The following is a 22,753-nucleotide window of genomic DNA, read 5'->3' as shown; positions in this document are numbered from 1 at the left end:
GCATGCTTGAGTGTGTTTGAAGTCCACAAATAATGTTGGCAACTTTCATGTCACATGCAATAATCAACTTCAGAGCATCTGCATTGAAGAGTGACCAGACCTTTTGAATATTAGAATGAGTTTCTGGCAAATCTCCAGAGACTGCTACAAGATTTTGTCTTAGCACACTTGTTGCTTTTGCCGCTCTGGAACTCAAAAGTCGCTTTTGAGGTTGTGAGTTCAATTTATCTTGTACTTTGGAACTCTCAATAACACTTGAAAAAAAATTGAGGAAACCTTTACCTCCATCAATGCCTAATTTGACAAAGTAGCCACCTGAAGTTTTTCTAGATAGAATGACTTGACTAATCATAGCAGACAAGTCTTTGCAATGAACAACAACATGGGTTGTGTTGCAACCTTTGGAATCTGTGGTTTTTAAGTCTGTAAAAGTAAAAAACTCCTCAGTTGTTGACCAGACATTTGAAAATTGGTAAAAAAGTTGGGCTCAATCATCTTTTTCTCTGATGACTGATGAACAGTTTTCACTAATTTTTTGATCCCATTGATGAGGTCTTGGATTGTCAATGTTGATGTGGCAGAATGTGATCTTGCTGCGCTTGACCCTATAGAAAATTTGCATTTATTACCTCCAGCAAACAAAAATTACAAAAACAATGATTTTATAATTAATCACTTACAAAATTATAATATTATTGTTAATTTTTGCTGACATTGTACCTGGAGCAACAATGAGTGGATGACCTCCAGATGCTTTTGCTAAACAAATTGTGGCTTTTGGAGATGCTACATTGTTTTCAATCACATTGGATGCTATCTGTTCTTCAGCTTTAGGATCTAATGAAACCAATTTTTGTATATTTTCCCTGAACTTTAACTGAGAAAAACCATGTGGTAATCCCTAACCTAATGAGTTGAGGCAGGCACTGCATCTCACAGCTGGTATATGATTCACTTTCATTTTTTCATTAGGTTAAGCTTTTTCTGGAAACCTAGACTATCCAATTTTGCAAATCAAGGAGTCACACATACATGACTACGTGTTTTAACTCTGAATTGGAAAGTTTTGAAATCAAGCAACTTTGGCAAACCAACACCCTTTCCTTCCTCTTTTCGTCTTAAGGCAGTTCTGCATGATTCACAAAAACCTTGAGGCACACAAGAGTTACACCCATCAAGATTTGTCTGGTAAATGCGACAAACTCTTTCAGCCTGAAAAGCAGTCATCTGTCGACTACATTATTAGAGACAGAGCATGCAGACACACTTTCTGTTCTGCTCATGGTTTCTTGCCTGATTTGGCATCTTAAGGAGTCAGTGGATTGTAGCTGTGTACATAAACAAATTAAGCTACAATATGAAATTGAAGAATATGATTGACAAATATTAAGAATTCTGGCAATTTTATTTCATCATTAACATTACTAGAGGACTCTCTGTAATGTCATCATAAGAGATGCCTAGATTTATTTTGATTGGATTTCAAGATTATGATAACCTTTCGAATCCTGCCATCTTTGATAATGTGAAATTAATACACTAACATTTACGTTACATTGAGTTAAGTGTATTTCAAATAAATAACATGTTACTATATGAATCGATGTATACAAAAACGTTCTAAGTCATAAAAACTATTTTTTCGGGGAACGAGAAAAAACTTATTAAATCCAAAATTATTACTTTAATAAATTCAAAAAAAATCTGAGTGCTTTTTGACATCTTTAAATATTAGATTTGTTAAAATATATATCAAAATTTGTGATTTATATATATGTTATACATAGTTAAAGTTGTCTGACTTAGAAACTTTTTGTTTACATGCGTTAAGGATAATAACAAAAAGCTTGTCTTTTATATATTTATTCATTTTTTTTTTACAAAAAACTATTAAAAATCAAAGGTCAAACTATTACACATTAAATCACACGATGTATAAAAGGACCGATCACAAAGCCTTTGTCAGACACCTCACTGGATATCGTGTTCCTTTTCCCCGTCATTCGCCTCGTCGGTTGTTGGCCAGCTCATTAGTTCATCATAAAAACCACTGAACTCATCCGGAACATATTGCATTAGCTTCCTAATATCCTGCAGTTTCACTCAATATTACCCAATGGGTAGCACACATTTTGCGGAAACTCGACGATGCGATCGACGACTTAAGACATCTTGTAAGTTCGGATCATCAGCCCATCAATGAGTGGCCTACAGACAATTACACCTGGAGAAGCCCCGTAAGTGAAGTGCATTAGAGAACTTATTCCAAAACTTATCTTATTCTTAGCAGGAACTTTCTTTCCCCGTGTTTCTTCCGAAATGCAAGATTTTTTGTAGAATGTTGGCCACCACTTTTGAAAATCTACAATATCTTCTGCTGCAACTTTTTCAACAGTAAACTTACCAGTAGTACTAGAAGTAATGATAAGTTCAGTTATCTGGTGAACAGTGTACACCCTGTCATTCATTTTCAGTTTTCTCTTTATTATCGCGAAGTCCCGGTCACATGGTAGGTACGAGTAACCTCTTATCGGGTAGTACTGCTCGATTCGATCAAACTGGCCAGTATCTGGAGAGCCAAAAAGACTCTGTTTAGTGCATGGTTTTTATTTTGGCCTCCACAGTTATCTGAGTAAACATGGACTTCAGTAAACTGCGGAGGAGCAGACATTAAGTAACTGCACACAAAAGAGCACACCTCGTCAGGGCTTTTTCTGTTTTTTTTCCCTCGAAGGTTCTTTGGTGATTTTCCTAATACCAAAAGGGAGCGCAATCGTCGAATACGACTTATTTTAATACCATAAAGGCCTTTAAAGGCATCCACGCATACCTTTTCTTTGGCATCCCCCACCAAAACCTCGTATGTAAATGAAAATTCTTGAGCTACTCTTCTTTCGGCACCTTCCTTTATGGGTCGGTGAGTTTTCACCTTCATGCTTGTAATCAACGATTGTAAAAACACATCTTGCTCGTTCTTTGTCTCTAACGATGTCATGCGTGCGAATATCTCGTCGCTCTGGTTTTTTAGACGTTCCGTACATTTCTTCGAGCATCTGAAAGCAAAATATCTCATTAGATTATGCTGATATAAATATTTAAGGTAGGCCTAAATGCCATAGTTAAACTCTAAAAAATGATGCTTGAAAAATTTGGCTATAACATTTGGCTACTGTTTAAGGTCAATTCACAAGCCTAAATGGACGATATGGAACGTGTTGGATTAGTTTTGTCTGAGACGTTTTTATGAAAATATGTTGCATGATATGCTATGATAGGCCTAAACAAATTGCTAAAAGGCTAATTGGATATTGAAATCGCAATACAAATCTCACCTGCAATCAGTTCCAACAGTAGTAGCAGGTAAAGTTCTTCCTTTGTAGTCAATGTACTTTTTACCTTTCACTCTAGCTTCTTTAATATCATTCCTTTTCCACATAGCCTCATTTTTAACCTTTTTTCCACTGCTAGGACTAAGTTCTTCATCCATTACAAGTCTTTTTCATTAAAACAACGATTTGAAAAATAAAATAAGCCCAAATAACCTCAAACTTGTAACCAAAACAAAACAAAAATTGGATTAAAAACATCGGACAGCTACTAGCAGAACACAGCTGGTTTTCTCAGTGCTGCCAACAAAAACCTTCTAAGTCACTGACCTAGAACCTTTTAGTTTACAGACAATATTTCAGCTCTCTATTTAACGTGTATGGAGAGGTCTGACTTAGAATGTTTTACTACACAATGGTAGAACTGTCTTCAAAGAACAAATTTTCATCAAATAGTCAAATATTAAAAAAAAAATGACTTAGAACGTTTTTGTATACATTGATTCATATGTAGAGCTATATATTTACTTAAATCAATCCAATTACTTCAGCCTAACAATTTGTATATTATAAAAAGAACACGAGGTTATACCAAAATATTAAAATTATTACACGTGGATATGAAATGAAGAAATGAAACCGTTAACTGCAATTTAGGAATGTTTTCTCTATGTCTCCTTATATTTTATGTTGGATAACTGTAATTTACAATTGTTTTTTTTTTTTTCTTCTTATAGAATTAGAATGTAGAATATTTAAATGTACAGAAACAAAAACACAATTTTGGACAACAAACAAAAACACAAAGTTGGAGAGAGCACGAAAAAATGAACTTTAGTTTCGGAATTTGCTGGAATAATTTTCAGAATTCGAAACTATATAATCAAAACAAATTCCCGGAATTCTCGAAATTTCGAATTTAAAATTTCAATCCTATCCTTTCAAAAAAAATGCAGACCAAAAGTAAATTTATTTACTTTTTAAGTATAGATTACTTTTAATTTTAACTAATAGTTATTTAAAATGTAAACTTAAGTAATCAAAATAATTTTATATAATTTACTTTTAACAGTCATTTCAGTTTAGTTATAAAATAACACATGTCTACTTAGGAAAACTAATTATATAAGTAAATTTTATTTACATTTGATAGCATGTAACTTTTTTATAATGTATTTTAAAATGCTTTTTTTTTTACAATTACGTTAATATAATTTTTTTTTTAAATAAATTCTTTTTAAATGTAAATGTAAGTTACATTTCGAGGTAAAATTATATTTGTAATGCAATTTCAAAAAAGTAATCAACTTTTAAATGTAAAAGTAAATTACTTTTCCATGTGACTCAATTTTACATGTAAATTTTACATGTAAATTACTTTTTTATATAATTTTACATGTAAATTACTTTTTTATATAATCTACTTTTACATAACTTACATTTGAAAGTAAATTCACCTTTCTTTACAAAATAAAATTTGTTTTATAAAAATTAATTACTTTTAAAAGTAAATTTAAATTTTTTTTGAACGTTTACAATTAGGGATGGTACTTTTACTTATTTTGATGTAAAAAAAAAAAATTACTTTTAAAAAAAAATTACTTTACATAACTTAGATTAAATTATGAAATATATTTACATTTTAAAGTAATTCATTTTTTAAAAAATAACATTATATTACATATAAAAATTACTTACATAAAGTTAATTTTAAAAATGCGTAACTTACTAAAAACTTATTAAAAATGTGTTATTTTTTTACTGCAAGTAAAAGTAGTTTACATAAAAGAGTTATTTACTTTTTGTAAATTACTTTTAAAAGTAAGCCGTGTGAAAGTAATTTACTTTAAAAAGTAATTAAGATTTATACTTATACAAATAGTTTGTATCGAAATGTAATTTACTTTTTACAAGTAAAAGTAAATTATTTTTGAAAGTGAACTTACGTAAATATAAGATTTTAAAAAAGTCATATTTACTTTTAAAAGTAAGAGAATACTGCATCGTAATATGAAATTACTTTTATGCGATAAAGTAACAAAAATTAATATAGGCAACTTACATAAAAACTATTTGAAAAAAAAACTAGTTACCATTACAATTAAATGTAAATTTTTATCATTGAAACACTATACTTTACTTAGTAAGTAAAAAGTAAATTATTTTATTTACTTTTATCAAATAAGTCATTTTATGTTGTTTTAACATACTGATTGGTAAGAAAAACAGCGTGTTAAGGAGAATTGCCTGCTTCTAGGTACTTCTGGGTTATAATGTTAAGAATTATTCTGCATGTATACGGACCATTTTTGTGGAGGGGTTTTGTAAATTGAGGGCAAGTTTAATAAACATGGTGGGTTGCTTCCTATCCATGCCAATCCTTGACTACGTCACTTTTCCGACGGAGCACACTTTTTCGAAAACTTCCTTTATGTTGCGCTTTTTGATCAAACATTATTTTTTATGGTGATATAAAGGTGAGTTTCCACTCATCCGTTTTTGCTACGGAAAAGGGAAAGGGAAGGGAAAATTAATCACGTGAGCGTGCGTAGTTTGTAATTTAATTTTGAAAATTAATCACTGCGCATGCTGAAGTGATAAACTTTTCCCATCCCTTTCCCTTTCCCATAGCAAAAACGGATGAGTAGAACCTCACCTTAACGCATCAGCGTTAATAATCCTTTCCGGCGGCAAAGTAAGATTATGCCGAAACACGAGCTCTTTTTGGAGGTGCAAAGAATTGCCGTCCGCCTCCAAAAATAATTTTGCGGGCAGAATGTTTTTGCCTCTATCTGGCGGCCTCTGCTGGAAATTTTTTTTGGAGGCCGGTGCCAACCAAAAGGTGAAAAACCACTGGCGGTTGCCGTCAGAAGTTATTTTGTATGCAAAAAGATGAAAAGGTTGCCTTCCGTGGTTTCCACTTCTTAACTGGCGTCGGCCGAAATTCTGTCGAAAAAAATAAACTCTATTTAGGAAATAAATTATTCCGTTTTTGTGAAAACTTCAGTTATTGGAAAAAATTCAATTAAAGCCGTTGATCAACTCTAACGTCCCTAAACATATTTCATAATTCGTTTAACGCATTATCAAATATGTTTAGGGTGAGACATGGACCTTTCAAAAAGTTTTGCAAAAGTTATAAATCAAGTATAAATTATTTGATTAAAAACGATTTCCGTCAGGGGCATCGGAGGCCGATAGACTTTCTAGTAAAGGTTTATGCTCCCAAATAATTATCATTTTGGTCATCGTGGTTGTTTTTATCAACCACGCTGAATCACAACAACCACTTTAACGCTATTAACAAGAACCACGCTGAATATTAATTCGAAATTTAGAAAATGATTGTAAAATGCAGACTAATTTATTCTAATTGTTTGAAAAGTCTGAAACAAAAACAAAAAACTAGTCAGTGTTTTAAAACAAATTACAACTAAAATTTTGACACTTTTAAAGCAAATTAAAGGCCAAATAAGATTTGATTGCTTTTGTTTAAAAATATAAACAATGTAAAATTATATAAACAAAATCAATCGCTAAAGCAAGAAAAAGGCAGCAATTAACCATATCACTGAGTTCCATTTGAAACATATTTTATAAACCCGTAGTATTATGGCCAAATAAATCTTCAAAAAATACCACTTATTAGGTACAACTTAAAAAAAGAAAAGCTATTTATATTAAAAAAACACCCCCATAAATCGTTGGGGTGTGGGGGAGCCTAACCACGGCCCTGTTTGCAAATGCTAAAATGTTTAGGAACTACATAAACAATATATTAAAAAAAACAAACAACTAATAGTTAAAACAAACGCTTAACATGAAAAGTCTTCAACTTTATTATTTTAATTCCGTTACGGAAAGAGCACGAACGTTCAACGGCGTTACAGATTTAACAATTTCAATATTTTTTACCTGTGAAAATGAGAAAAATGTTAAAGCGGTTTTTAATGACGATATTTGAGGGATATTTTTGGAAAACTATCTGGTATAAATAAACAAGAAGATTTGTAAAGGGAGATTTTTTGGAGAGATAGCTATTATCATTTTGTCGATATGACAATAGTTGAAATTCCCCTGGAAAAATTCGCCCCTCCCCCTAAAAAAAGAAAAAAAACAAAAAAAAATCAAACTTTTGTTTAAATTAAAAGATTGCCTCCCCCCCTCCCCCCAAGTCCTAACCGTCAGTTGTTGTGTGTACTATTTTTTGCATGTTATCCCTAACAATCAGTCGATATATATGTACACTCCGCTGCACTAATTCCAAAAAAATCAGTCGATAAAACAAAAATAAAAAAGCAACAAATAAATTAAAAATATTACACATTAAAAGCGGTATCAGGAAAAAAGTTGATACAATGATAAAATGACAGTAAAGCGTATCTAAATATATAAAAAAAAACTATTTAGGCATTTTTCCTGGGAGGTTTTTTCAGGAGGATATTTTTTTGATACCGTCTGAATTCCATACGTTCCGTCATTGAAAATTTTCAAAAAGATAACTGTTTTCTGCCTAAGACAAGTAAAATATTTCAATGTTGGCCAAGAATTAAACTTTTTTTTTTAACCAGGGTCTAGAATGGTTTTAAAGCAATTGCGAAATTGTAAATTTACTTACTTTTTAAGTATAGATTACTTTTAATTGTAACTAAAAGTTATTTAAAATGTAAACTTAAGTAATCAAAAGTAATTTTATGTAATTTACTTTTGATAGCCATTTCATTTTAGTTACAAAATAACACATGTCTACTTAGGAAAACTAATTACATAAGTAAATTTTATTTACGTTAGATTGCATTTAACTTTTTTATAATGTATTTTAAAATGCTTTTTTTACAATTACTGTAATATAATTTTTTTAAAAAAAAATTCTTTTTAAATGTAAAAGTAAGTTACATTTCGAGGTAAAATTATATTATGTAATGCAATTTTAAAAAAGTAATCAACTTTTAAATGTAAAAGTAAATTACTTTTCCATGTGACTCAATTTTACATGTAAATGTAAATTACTTTTTTATATAATCTACTTATATGTAACTTACATTTGAAAGTAAATTCACCTTTCTTTACAAAATAAAAATTGTTTTAGAAAAGTAAATTACTTTTAAAAGTAAATTTAAGTTATTTTTGAACGTTTACAATTATATACGCAATTTACTTCTTCATAAAGGCTTACTTACTTGAGTAAGTAAAAAAAAAGTAAGTAAAAGTGCCATCCCTATTTACAATTATATACGCAATTTACTTTTTTATAAAGGCTTACTTGACTAAGTAAAAAAAAAAGTAAGTAAAAGTGCCATCTTAATAGAGACGCTATAGAACTGCATGGTTCCATCAGTAAACATGCTGATTGATCAAAACGAATGGTGGGAGTTTCAACAAGATATAGCGCCTGCTCATACAGCTCGTAAAATCAGATGGATGAAAGAAAACAAAGTAGATTTATTGCCCTGGCCAGCTCAATTACCAAAAAGATCCAAACGAATCTCTTTGGGCTTGGATGCATAAAGAATTAGTCAAGGTCCAAATAAGATCCATAAATAGTCTAAAGCAAGAACTAGATACCATTTAGAGATCCAAACGAAATTTGCAACAAACTTGTTAAATCAATACAAAAAAGTTGCGTAGATATAGATTTGTAGCCTGCAAAAAAGCCCGTGGGGGATATTTTAAATACAAGTTTAGATGTTTATTTTTCTTTTCGCCAAAGATATATCGCAGTTTTTTTTTATTAATAGTTTTTGTTATTAAGTTTGGTAACGTTTTTATATACAGTTGTATGTTTTAGTATTTTTCTGGAAAAAAAATAAAAAGAAAAAATTTAGTTCAATATCTCCTTTAGTTTCTATTTTAAGCTTCTCTAAATAAGCTTTAAGCAACAAAATCTTTATGCGCCTATTTTTTTTAAAAAGCACCGCATACATAAATGCTCAGTTTTTTTTGTATAAGAGGTCGTCTATACATCTCATGTCATATGATAAATGTCTTTTTTTTTAATGTTAGTTTAGAGAACAACTAATTATTTCCTTCAGAATAATATTAGTTCCATCTTTTGGGCAAAAACTTTTGAACCCATTTTATCTAATAGAAAAATAGAGGAGCGCTTTTAAGATTTCAAATTTTCGGCGTCATCCTTCTCCAAGATCAATACAGAAACTTTTTCAACAAGGTTGGTTTTATAACAGATAAAAACTTCGAAAAAGAAAATTTCAAGTTTGTTGGTGAAACACTTTCTGAAATCTGATCTAATTTCTAAATCTACCAATATCCTGTTAGTGGCAGAATACAAAGCTCCAGAAAAATTCATCTTCGAATTTTTAGAAACCAAGGTCAGTATTTTCTTCAAATCGTTAAGTGAGCAAATCTGAGATGCTGTCAGAGAGTCAGAGAGGATAATTATCAACTCGATCTTAACTGCACTTAAATTGAGAACCGTATCCAGTTGTTTTATTAACAATATGAGACCGCTTGCTCTTTTATACTCATTTCTTTATTTGTTTTTTTAATAACAATAAATTGTTGAAGTCATTATTATGTCATCCTATTAACTTTCTCCTCCAACCGTCAGCATCAAAAGGTTCTGATCTAAAATGTGGATAGCAGCCTATTTAATGGTTTAAAAAAGCCTTTTTATCTATAAAAGCATTTTTATTCATATAATCTTGATAAACTTTAAAAGTAGTATCAAAAATTATCTTGTTTCTTATAATTACTTTTTTCGTTGACGTCATGAAACATCGTAAAAATGTTTTAGAATGTTTAACTTTAATTCTTTATTTAGTTAAATGTTAAAATTAAATGTTAAAACTATATGTTAAAATTAAAAGAAAACAAACAATAATTATCATTTTTAACGTATATTTTACATTTAGGCATAAATTGTGGAATTCTATACATGTTTAGTTGAAATCGAAAAATTTTAAAAAATGAAAAAATGACAATCCAAGAATAAATAAACGAATATTTGATAAAGCAACAAGTTGTTTCTTACCCAAGGTCAAACCTACTAAACATAAAAACGTTTCCTCATTTCTGGCTTTTAAGTATAATATTTTGTTAACTACTCATTCATTTCTTATGCATTTAATATCAGTAAAAAATGTTTTTGAAGTTTAACAGGACAACAAACGTTGAATGATCAGTATTGAATCCTTTTAAACAAAAGATTTAAATGAAACTGATGATTGATATCAACTATTTTTCTCACATACCAACCTCTCAGATAAAACAGATCTATTATATTTACAAATTTTACGATTCCTGATATTATCACTTGCTAACTTAAAGTCCAATCTTAGTAAACCAGGCACAATTATTACTTTGTTTACATTTTGTAGATATAAAAGTTAAAAACGTAGTTTCAAATTATAAAAAAAAAAAAAATCAAGAATAAAAGATTGCAAAAACTGTAATTAAGATAATAGTTAGCCAATAACGGAAGAAAATGGACTAGTTTTCTTGTTATGAAAGAGTTTTTTCCAATCAAAATATCCATTAATTATACTCAGTTACAGGACTGAATGATTTTTTCACCATATACGATCAAAGTTTTTTTAATATTTGGTGTAATGTTTTTTAAAATAAATTTCTTGTTACATACTTAAGTTATTGAACCCGTAAAAAAACCGATTAAATTACTCTTGCCAGGAAACTTATTTTGTCTACACCCATCCCCCCTTTCCAATTTACCAGCTATATACTTACCAACTATATTATTTCAATTTTCGTGTTTTCAATACTTTTTTTACGAAACGAAAAGGATTTTTTACTTTTTTTTTTCCAGAAAAATGATTCTTCTGTTTCTCTGCTAGTTTCTTATTCATATTTAAAACATGTTTTGAGCTTATGTTCTTTTAGCTTATGTTCTTTTAGGGACGGACTGAATCAAATATCTTCGATCTACTTTATGGTTATTCTTAATACTGCCGTTAAAATCAAATTTTAAATTCCACAAACCGTAATTGAGTATCAAAAACAGAACTGAAGAGGGAAATAAGATCACATCAAAGAATTACAAAGTTTACACATAGAAGAAATTTAAAACAGTATGATTTTAATGATGCTCCATTTACAAGTAAAATAACAACAGACATTTTGTTTAATAGTGGAGTATCATTTGATTGGAACCATTCGTATCTTTTTTTCATGAGTTTTACACAGGTATTACGCAAGTCAATTTCGAAAACTTTTCGGTTAACAAGTTTTCTAATTTGCTGAAAAAGAACAGTTTTTCCCAGTTTTCTCGCAGCGAATACAACGTTTCAATTCTACATTTTCTCTTCTCCTAAAAAACTCTCTCAGCATTAGTTTTGGGTTCAGTTTACACTTTACAAAATACATCCAATACGCTCATAAAAAAAACCGCTCAAACTATTTTTTTAAGATTTTAAGGTAACTGCGTCAAACTCCACCTTAAAAAAAATTTAAATTCTTTTCATACGACCCAATAACATTATCAACATCTTACCAACGAAACCAAATATGATTTTCTCAGAACGAAACCCTATATAGAGAAAAGGCTTCGTCGTTTATTTACGTCATACTAACCATTACAGTAATTTTTATTGAAATTATTCATCAATGGATTTTTATCGATTCAACGTATGTTTAATGCAAGGGTAAGTTTCTGGTAACAAGAAAATGAATTCACGATCATTTCTTACGAGAAGAGCATTTATTTGAAATAAGAACGAAGAATTAAAGATTAAAAAAAAAAAAGGACTTCAAGTTGGACAGTGTTGGCAAAATTTGGATTTTTGCAACTTTTGACTCATTCATTCCAGACGAATTTCATTATTTTCTTGAAAAACTAGAACTAGTTTAAATGAGTTATTTCCTTAGAAGACATTTAACACTTTTAGTTATTTTTCCTCCAAATGAAAATAAGGTTTCATCAAAACTATAGCAATATAAAGCGATAGTAGGCAAAACTTCAAAATCGGTCAGATTCCTACAAAATGGTAAGCAAACACCAAATCGTATCACAAGTTGATTTCGATTATCTTTTAAGGATTCACTATTCCAGTTCCATCCCTAAAAAAAAGCTTATTCTGCCCAAAATATCATAAATATTTTTTGTTTATAGCAAATAACCATTTATAACAACAACAACAACAACAATGACAACAACAACAACAATAAAAATAACAACAACAACAGCAACAACAACAACATCAAAAACATAAATTATAACAATTCAGATAATAAAAACGAAAATATAAATAATAATGACAACAACAAAATTTGGTCTGCATACTTCATGGAGTTTAATTCCAAGTCATAATAAACGATTTTATTGTATTTCATGTAAAGGTTTTTAATCTAAAAAACAAAATAAAAACGCTATTAAGCAATGCGAAAGTCAACAAAACTATCATTGATTATATTTTGAAGAAAACTTTACCGCTGCTTTGATTCTGCTTTTCAGTTCCATGGAAGCTTCTTTGGTTGGATTGGAATATTGTTTTATATAATCTTCATCCGTAAAAAACAAGTTGATGTTCACTGACACTTCTAAACAGAGTGTTTTAGTGTCTTACATTACATGTAAATTTAAAAATTAATGGAAAAATAAATGAGATCTTTTCTAATCCTTGTTATTTTAAAGTTGGATAACAAAACGCTTGTGGAGTAGAAAAGCATAAGAAAGCAATATTGAGAAATTTTTGACTGACGTATAAAAACAACTTGTGCATTGCTCTATTGTATTTTATTATTTGAATTAAAAGAAATTTTTCTATTTGCATCATTTATACCCATTAAACTCGTAAATTGCTACCATTTTAACAACTAAATGCTACCATTTTAACAATTAAAATAAATAAACTGCTGTCATAAATAAACTTGTAACCATATAACTTACAAACTAAATTAAAATGTCTTAGCAAAGCTATGCTTTATGGATAAAAGACGACGTGGGCAAAAATGTATAGATGAACAAAAATGTAATGTAACTTATAAGCGTGAAAAAAAATTCAAAGTTTTTAAGTCACATGAAAGGAAAAAAATTTCGTTAGTTAGGAAAAAAAAAAGAACTAATGATGAATTAAAATTTTCATTTTTCTTATTTTAAGAAAGAGCTGTAAAAAGTAATTTGTGTACTACCTACAATTAGGATACTTAGAGAATAATTCAAAACTTATTTCAACATACTTTTATATTGATGGTAGTATACCACAGTAAATGCATTCATAAAGTAAAAGCGGGTCAAACCGATCATACTATTTTTTCGATCACTGAGCAAAAAATTTAAATAAAACCGGAACTGATAGGAATATTTAAAAAATAAAAACACCAGAAGAAAAAGAATCCTCTCCTCTATTCAAATGTGTCAAAATAAATTCCAAGTCAATTTTCAGTCATTTTATTTTTATAAAAGTTTAAAAGAGTCGTAAAAATTTGTTTTTTTCTTTTACTTGCTATCGTAATAATTCGGGAACCATAATTCGTTTAAAAACAATTTTACCTCTATCTTGTAGAAAATTTAATTTTAATACCAATTACATAATTTTTTTTCGTTTTATAATTAAAAATTAGACAAAAAAGTAAGAAAAATTAATATTAAATTTTTTCTGGTAAAACCGATCATTCACATATTTACTTTAAATTCCTTTATTAAACTTTTAAATTCCATTATTAAACTTTTAAATTCCATTATTAAACTTTTAAATTCCATTATTAAACTTTTAAATTCCATTATTAAACTTTTAAATTCCATTATTAAACTTTTAAATTCCATTATTAAACTTTTAAATTCCATTATTAAACTTTTAAATTCCATTATTAAACTTTTAAATTCCATTATTAAACTTTTAAATTCCATTATTAAACTTTTAAATTAGATACTTAGGTGAATTAAATTAATGGATTTTCTCATGTGTTAGTTCCCGGTTCTTCCTATATAAAGTTATTTTACAAAAATGACTCAATGATATTTATTAATTATTCACTTTCAAGATAACAACAAGTAAAAAGTCATACAATGAAGAAGATATAGAAGCTGCGTTAAATGATATAAAAGAAAAAAATACTTCAATCAGAAAAGCTGCATTCAAAGATGGCATTCCATTCTTAACTCTAATAGGTCGCAAGAACAACAACAATGCAAGCTTCAAGGGATTAGGATCAACAACCGTACTCTCACAGCAAACAGAGTCAATTATGGTGCATGCGTTTAAGTTCCTATGTGATTGGGGTTATGGTTTAACACGAAATGATGTAATGGACTTCGTATGCGGTTACTTCGTACAAATCAATCAGGCCTATTTAAAAACGGCAGGCCTGGCAAAGACTGGTTTTATGCATTTATAAACCGATGGTCTATAGAAATTTCCACAAGAAAAACTCACACTTTAGCATCTGCCAGAGCCGCTTCTTGTACGCAAGAAATAATTGATAATTATTTTAAAGTTGTCACTAAACAATATCAATTGTCTGGGATAACTTCTGGTTGTCACATTTAAAATTGCGATGAAATGGGTTTCTTTGGTGATCAAGGCAAAGCAACTGTAGTATGTCGAAAAGGTGCAAAGCGTGTTTTGAAACTCACTGGTAACAATGAAAAAATCCATTATACAGTGAACAATTGCTGTAATGCTGAAGGGTACTTTACACCACCATTCTTGGTATACAAAGCAAAACGAAAATTTAGAGCTGAGTGGGCTTTAGGTGGTCCGACTTGCACCAAATATTCAATTTCTAAATCTGGTTGGATGGAGCATGACACATTTATTTAATGGTTGAAGAAAGTATATATACCAGAATGTCAAGCTATTAGTGGTACTCATATTTTACAACTTGATGGACATTGGTCTCACGTCAGTTTAGCAGCTGTATTGCTATGTCGGGAAAACAATATAATTTTGCTTTGTCTACCAACCCACTCATCTCACATTCTTCAGCCACTGGACAGAGGTGCTTATTGACATGTTAAGCAAGTGCGGAAGGCAGTTCTTACCAAATATTACAAAGACACAAAATGCAAAAACTTAGATAAAGAAAATTTTCCTACGTTGCTCAAACAGGTGTATGAGAGCGGTAAGTGTTTTACGTTTGCACGCTATTGCTGGTTTTGAATATACTGGGTTATTTCCACTTAACAAAAGCAAAATCAATCAAAAGGCATTAGCTATCTCCAAACATTTAATCAACCGACGTCTTCAACGCCATTGCGAACAATAAAGCATTATCTTCTGAACCAGCAACAGCAGCTTCGAGGTTCGACAAGTACAGAGCACTACATGAGAGAATGAAAATCGAAATGGAAAATGAGCTAAAGAGTTTTTTTCAAGAAAAAAATCAGTCTCATGTAAAAATCGAGGCAACCTAATATTCCAAAAATTGCTGGCCAATGTATTACAGAACACGTTGTTGCAGATCATCTCAAAAAAAGAGCAGAAGTTAAGCAACTCAAATTAGCTGAAAAACAAGCTAAAAAGCGTAAAACCATCTGCAAACTCATGTCATTGCCAAACCTGCAGAAAAAGAAGTAACTCAAAATATAGAACCGATTACAACACCTTCAGCCAAAAGAAGAGAAGTTATTAAATGCAGAAAGTGTAAAAAAGAATTACATTCGGACATGACGTCATGCGAGAATCCAAATTGCATTATTTGGCTCTGCAACAAAACATGTTTGCCAAAAAATTTTGTAATCGGTTCAGATTTTTTTTGTTGTAAAAAATGTAAACCTTAAATCTTTTATTATTTCTGTATGCTATATAAAAAATATATAAAAATATATACATTTGCGTATATAAAATGTTATATTTATTAAATGTATTTTATATTGATTGGTTTTAACAGACTTTCTGCCAAATACGATCTTTTTTTTTTTAAAAAAAAAAAAAAAATTAATAAATATTGTGCTTGTTGGTATTTTTTATCTTATTTAAAAAAAATAGTTTAAAAATTTTTAAAAATAATAAAGTTACTTGATTTTTATTGTTCGGTGATCGGTTTGACCCGTTTTTACTCTAATTGTTAATTTCATATCTTTACTTATTTAAGGATTCTCTATTAAACATTATTCCCTCCTGTGATTTAATCATAAAAGATTGAGTTATCTCAGTTTAAGGACGTGAAACAGGTGAAAATATAAACATGCTCTGAAAAACCATTTACATGAATTCATGATGATTTACATGGATTCATGATGATTTTTAATATAACTTTTCACGATTAACAAAATTGTAATTCTACATTATTTATCTTAAAATATTATGTTAAAAAGTATATTTTTGTCAGAAACTGAAAAATGGAACTGCTTTCTCAAGCATAAATAAAATGTCTGTAAACTGTCAAGTAAGTCTTGGAGTGGTGAGAAGGTTGTTCCAAAAAGACATTTATTATGCTATCCAAAACAACAACTTTGAAATTCGAAAGACTGTCACATATCATTAGAAATAAACTAGAACACTATAGTTCTTTTTTCACGATTGCTTTTGAACTTAATTCAAACTGTTTTGTAAAAAGAATATCAAGCTTTGAAAATCGGCATTCTAAACGAAACTTCACTTAATTAAATCTTCATAAAATTATAATTCAAGAACAAATAAAATTTTCTCTCATTATTAGTTTATTTAACAATTTAAATTTAGGTAAAAAAGCAATAGAAAAGGGAGCCTTTAATACTGTAGCAAACTAGCATAATTCTAGAGAAGAGAAGGGTAAAAAAAAAGATTGAAATACTTTTGCACTGTGATGAATGACAAACAATAAACTCTTTATCACTTCCATTGCAAGGAAGACCACCATACTTTGGTACTGGGTTAGTGCAATCACGTGACCTAAGTTGACTGCCACCTTGACATGGCTTGTTGCAAAGTGTCCATGAAGACCATAATGTCCAGCCACCATCCACTAAAAATATTTCATGCAACTTATACTTTTTTGTTACATTTAACTATATTTACTGTATTTTACTATATTTTACTATACTTGCTAAACCGTATCATATTTACTACACATTGCTATATTTGTTACATTAAACAAAAATTAAAAAAACCATGCTACTAACCTGGGCATACTGTGCTATTGCTACAAAGTTGAAAATTCTCACTCTGACCCCAACACTCACGGCCACCATCTGATGCTGAAGGATTGTTGCAATACCTTTTCTTTTGTATTAAATGAATACCACATGATTCTGAGCATGGTTGGCTGTCTATCCACTCACTCCATTTTCCATCCACTTGTAAAAAAAAAAGAAGAGAGATTTGTTTCATAATATTTAAAAATTTGTTTAACATTGAATTCATTTTTTTGTTGCTTGACTTTTAAAATTTTTTTTAATACTATAACTTTAATATTTTAAATATTTAAGTTTATTAACAACTTTTAACTTCAATTCTTAAAACAGTTACTAAAACTGACTTAAAAGTTAAAAATCAAAAAACAAATTGTAAACATCTGAAAACAAAATGAGTGATCTTTCAAAACTATCTCTACTAAATAAATAACTTTGCATTTATTATATAAGAGTTTATAGGTTTTTAAACTAGATTGCACAGACCTGGACACTTTTTATTTATGCACTTTTCTATGCGTATGCTTTCATTTTGACCTTCAAATAATGAATTCCTTAAGCAACTAGATTTATAGCCTAATCCACAAGTTGCACTGCATTCACTCCAAGTGCTCCATTCTCCTAAAGAAAACAAACGGTTACATATATATATTTAGTTGATTTAGTTGAAGTCGATAACAACACTAGAAATCACCCACCTATTGCTTACTATTCCCATCTTACTAATTCCATATACTAGTACTTACTGTATAAGTTTGATATATGTATATAAAGCGTGTACACGAAATAAATGTGAAAGAATAAGCACGTCATTTTTTTTCAGTGGTTGTATTAAAATCTTTTTAATTGTTTTGTATTTTGTTTACAACGTGCTGTGGTTACAAAAAAATATGTTAGTTTTTGGATTTAACTTGAAATTAGTTTTAAAAATGACAAAAGAAGAAGACGCAAGAGAAAAAATTATGCACAAATATTTACAAAATCCTAATAGTAGCTACAATTCGATAGCAAAATTGTTGCAAATACATCCATACACCGTTTAGTCGTGTTATTCAAACTTTTTCTCAAACAAAATCGATCAAACGCAAATCTGGTGGTGGAAGAAAGGAAGGTTTTAAAGATATAAAACTAGTTAGAAAACTGGTTAACAGTTTTAAGAATAACCCAAGCCTTTCACTCAGGGAACGCGCAAAAATATATGGAGTTTCTCATAGTTTCGTTGCAAAAGTTAGAAACAAACATGGTTTTCATTCTTTCAAAGCAGAAAAAGTGCCCAACCGTTCTGAAACCCAACAAAAAAGTGCAAGAACCTGCGGCAGAAAGTTGTATGACAATTTTATTTCTAAAAATTTCTGTATTATTGAAGATGATGAAACTTATATCAAGTACGATCATCAACAAATTCCTGGTGCTGTTTATTATATTGCCAAATATAGAGGAAAAGCAGATAAGAAATTTAAATACACAAAACATGACAAGTTCGCTAAAAAAGCTTTGATTTGGCAAGCTATTTGCAGTTGTGGCAAAAAATCTGCACCTTATATTTCTCAGTTCACACTTTCTGGTCAAATATATGTTAAAGAATGTTTACAAAAACGCCTTTTACCTCTCATTAAATCACACAATAACAGACCTGTGTTCTGGCCTGATTTAGCATCAATTCATTATTGTAGACTAGCTATGGAATGGTATAAAAAGAATAATGTGAAAATTGTGCCTAAAACAGAAAATCCTCAAAACTGCCCAGAATTGAGAGTTATTGAAAAGTACTGGGCTATTATTAAAAGAAAAATGAAAAAAAAAAAAAAGCTTTGCAGAAACATTAAAGATATTAAAATATCATTTAAAAAAGCATCAAATAGTTTTGATTCTTATTCTGTGCGCAAGCTTATGGGTACCACTAAAGCAAAAGCTCGAAATTTTATTAGATTCCCACAGGAATAATTAATTTTTTTTTTTTTAATGTTTGATCTTCTTATATTATTGTATTAAAATTATTACTTGGTTCGAAATAAAAATTGAGGAGTACTTTTTTTTCTACTTTCACATTTATTTCGTGCGCACGCTTTATATATAGAACTTATACAGCAACATTTGGTTAAATTTTAAGGTAATTTATATCTTGATTATGACAACAGATCTTTATAAACTTCCCTATATATTTTCCTAACAAGAAAGTTTATAGGGGAAGTTTATAGTGTTCTATTTTTAGATATAATCAAAATATTACATATGTTTTTCAAAAAAAAGATTTGCAATTTTTCACACTGTTCCTGAAAGTTCTCTTTCATCTTTATCTCTGTACAAATATATACCATTTCCTCCTATAATAATGTGTATTATTGCTATGATATATTATGGATATATTGTTCTGCTTGATAGACACCTTTACTTAGACCCAATATTGTTAACTATCTAACAGAGATCTTAAGAAATATAAGTTTGATATTTATCAGTATCAAAAAATAATGTTTATATAAAATGAATATCAGATCTCAATTAAATTCAAGATGTAAGTTTAAATTTACAATAAACTTTATTAATTGAATTACAAATAACATATTAGGAACATTTTGATTAATAAATACTGTTATTTATGAGTACAGAGAAATCTCAAACATAACTTTTATGAAACAATCAGTTTATATTACAAACTTTATAGGTCAATGTGCACTTCAAAAAAGTTAAGGAGGAAACTTGAGTTTTGTTAATCATGTTTCTTGTACCCAGAACACATGGTTTTGCAAAACAAAACAATAATAACAGTAATAAAGATAAAAAAAAACACAAAGCAATTTCATACCATCACATGTTTCATTATTGTAGCAATCAGATATTTCAAAAGTTTTGTTTGCACAAAACTCTAAACTTTGTGTGTTATTACAAATCCATGATCTACTTTTGAAACCATTACCACATAAGGCGCTACAGGATGACCAATTGCTCCAATGGTCTAAAGGAAGATAGAAATAGCTAATAGACAACTTATTTAAAATTAATTCTTAGATTAAGAAATTAGAGACAAATTCATTCAGGTTTGTTATTAAAAATGTTCAGTTTTTACAAAAGTATATTAAAGCAACTGAATTCAACAGTCCATTGTAATTATAATTAACTCCTTAATTGTATAAAAACAGTTTTTTTTTTGAAAATTCCTAAAAACTGATCAATTCTCTTAACATTTTCCATACTAATGTCATGCAGAAGGCTCTTTGAAAGGCCATAATGGCTCAACTTGTGGACTGCAGCCGCCAACTTCTTGACAACAGATGAGTAACAAGAGAAAAAAAGATACAAAATTACTCTTAGTCCACGTAACAAAATTTTGATTGTAACAAAACAACTTTACACTTCTCCAATATAATTTCCCAATATAAATGCAAATATTTAACATAACTACTCAAACAACTACTTCAACCTTTCACATTTCACTCCATAACTACATTTCCATAACTACTCCAGAATGGTGTTGTCTCAAAACTCTAATAAGAAACTAATCTATGTCATTTCATCAAACAACCTGGTTTTAAAAGGATGTGGTAATTTAACAAGGATGTGGTAGTTTCAATGTATATGCTTATCTCTGTATAAACATATACCATTTTCTACCATAGGATATATTGTAATAATTGAATGACCCTTTTTTTGTTGATAGCCTATCAAGTGTTTTAAAAAATATGAGTTTGATATTTATCAGTGTGGAATGTTTAAAAAAATGAATGTCATATCTCATTTAAATTCAAGGTATAAGTAGTTTTTATTAGTAATTGAATTTCAAAGAACTTGGCATATATAACACTATTAGTATGATAATAAAAACAATGATAAAGATTATAAAACACAAAATATTTCATACTTACCATCACATGCTTTATTACTGTAGCAATCAAGTATTTCAGAAGTTTTGTTTGCGCATAACTCCAAACTCTGTGTGTTATTACAAACCCATGATCTATTTTTGAAACCATTACCACATGAGACATTGCAAGGTGACCAATCACTCCAATGATCTAGGGAATTAAAAAAAACAAAAAAACAGACGTCTTTTTTACAAGAAAATAACTTTTGGTTTAGAAAATTAGAGAAAATTTCATTCAGGGTTGTCATTTTAAAGCAGTTGATTCTAAATCAGTAAATTCTAAATTGTGATTAATTTTTTTCTGGATAAAAAAAAAATGTCTTTTTTTAAAATACAAGACCCGAACAAGAGGGATGAGATTGCGAGAGAAATGATTAAGAACAGAAACAGGATTTATCAGGAAAGCCTCAATAACAATATTTTAGATGTAAATTTTCAGACTGATTTGAGCAATCTTTGTAAGCCTCTTATTGAAAGCAATGAAAAAGTGAAAAACGAGATAAAGAGCATGGCGGACAAAGTTGAATTAACTTTGAAGTTCTAGTCTATTGATCTAAAGAAAATTTAAAAAAAAACAACAAAAAACAGATGTCTCTTTTGCCAGAGAATGTTTTCCAATTTAGGAAAGTAAAGATAATTTCTTTATGGGTTGTCATTTTAAAGCAGTGCATTCTAGAGGAATGTTCAGTTTTTATCAAAACATCAAAAGGAATGAATTCAAAAGTCAAATAAAACTATGATCAAGCCCTAAGATTTTATAAAAACAATTTTATTTTTAAAAATTTATAAAAACTGATTACTTCTCCCTTACTTTTTCCCTAAAAAGTGTCATGCAGAAGGTTCTTTGAGGTTTGTTATTAAATAATTAATCTTGGTAAATTATAGTTTCTACAAAACTAATGCACAAGTATGTAAATGAATAACATAACTAATCTTACCCCATGTATTATTAAGACAAGCAGAAAATTCACTGCTGTTTCCAGAACACCATTCAAAACTATTTGTACTATTGCATATCCGAGTTCTTTTGATAAAACCATTTCCAGATGACACAATGCATTGAGACCAATCACTCCATTGGGACCAATTCACTAGAATAAAAAAAGAGCTCATATTAGAATGAACTTAAAGTAAAACATAACTCTTAAAAGAATTTTATTTGAAATACACTTTTGAAACAAACACAGAACACCATTTATAGCAAAAACTCTTTTAAGAAAGATTCAAATCTATCTTGGATATATTCAAAAGATAAAGGAAAATACCACTGAAAACTTAGGATCTGCGTATCGTTTCATTTCCTTATCGGTATCGTACCAATATGTTATCGGAAAAAAAAAGTGTCATCGGAATGATTACAACGTAATATTGTTATTAAAATTTTAACCGGTATTGTAGTTAGTTTAAATCTCGGTATATTCCGCAACTCTTGTCATTCTGATGATTTCTTTTTTCCGATATCATATCGGAATGATGACGATACGCAGACCCTTACTGAAAAAATCAGAATATATTTAAGTCAGTCAAGGAAAAAACCATTAA

The 22,753-nt window shown here is 29.3% G+C and overlaps 1 protein-coding gene and 1 pseudogene across 1 annotated transcript in view; both read right to left on the bottom strand.

Moving 5' to 3' along the window:
• The window catches only part of LOC145186670 (uncharacterized), a 166,711-nt gene that overhangs the window by 125,078 nt on the left and 18,880 nt on the right, over window positions 1-22,753 (bottom strand). Inside the window, exons 10-20 of the mRNA XM_090094553.1 lie at window positions 22,150-22,302; window positions 21,213-21,362; window positions 20,156-20,305; window positions 17,839-17,973; window positions 17,344-17,517; window positions 17,016-17,186; window positions 12,730-12,839; window positions 12,583-12,647; window positions 1,092-1,234; window positions 721-837; window positions 69-423 (exon numbers count right to left, since the gene is read on the bottom strand). Coding sequence (XP_089950679.1) covers window positions 69-423; window positions 721-837; window positions 1,092-1,234; window positions 12,583-12,647; window positions 12,730-12,839; window positions 17,016-17,186; window positions 17,344-17,517; window positions 17,839-17,973; window positions 20,156-20,305; window positions 21,213-21,362; window positions 22,150-22,302 — 1,723 coding nt within the window. The remainder of the gene's footprint in view (window positions 1-68; window positions 424-720; window positions 838-1,091; window positions 1,235-12,582; window positions 12,648-12,729; window positions 12,840-17,015; window positions 17,187-17,343; window positions 17,518-17,838; window positions 17,974-20,155; window positions 20,306-21,212; window positions 21,363-22,149; window positions 22,303-22,753) is intronic.
• LOC149884724 (uncharacterized) lies at window positions 1,972-3,487 on the bottom strand (annotated as a pseudogene).

This window comes from Hydra viridissima, unplaced genomic scaffold, assembly GCF_058129835.1.
Source record: "Hydra viridissima isolate aposymbiotic clone 2 unplaced genomic scaffold, HvirCarnegie_v1 scaffold_8, whole genome shotgun sequence".
Classification (NCBI taxonomy): domain Eukaryota; kingdom Metazoa; phylum Cnidaria; class Hydrozoa; order Anthoathecata; family Hydridae; genus Hydra; species Hydra viridissima.
Note: the sequence above shows the minus strand (reverse complement) of the source record. Positions and strands in the feature narration are given on the sequence as shown.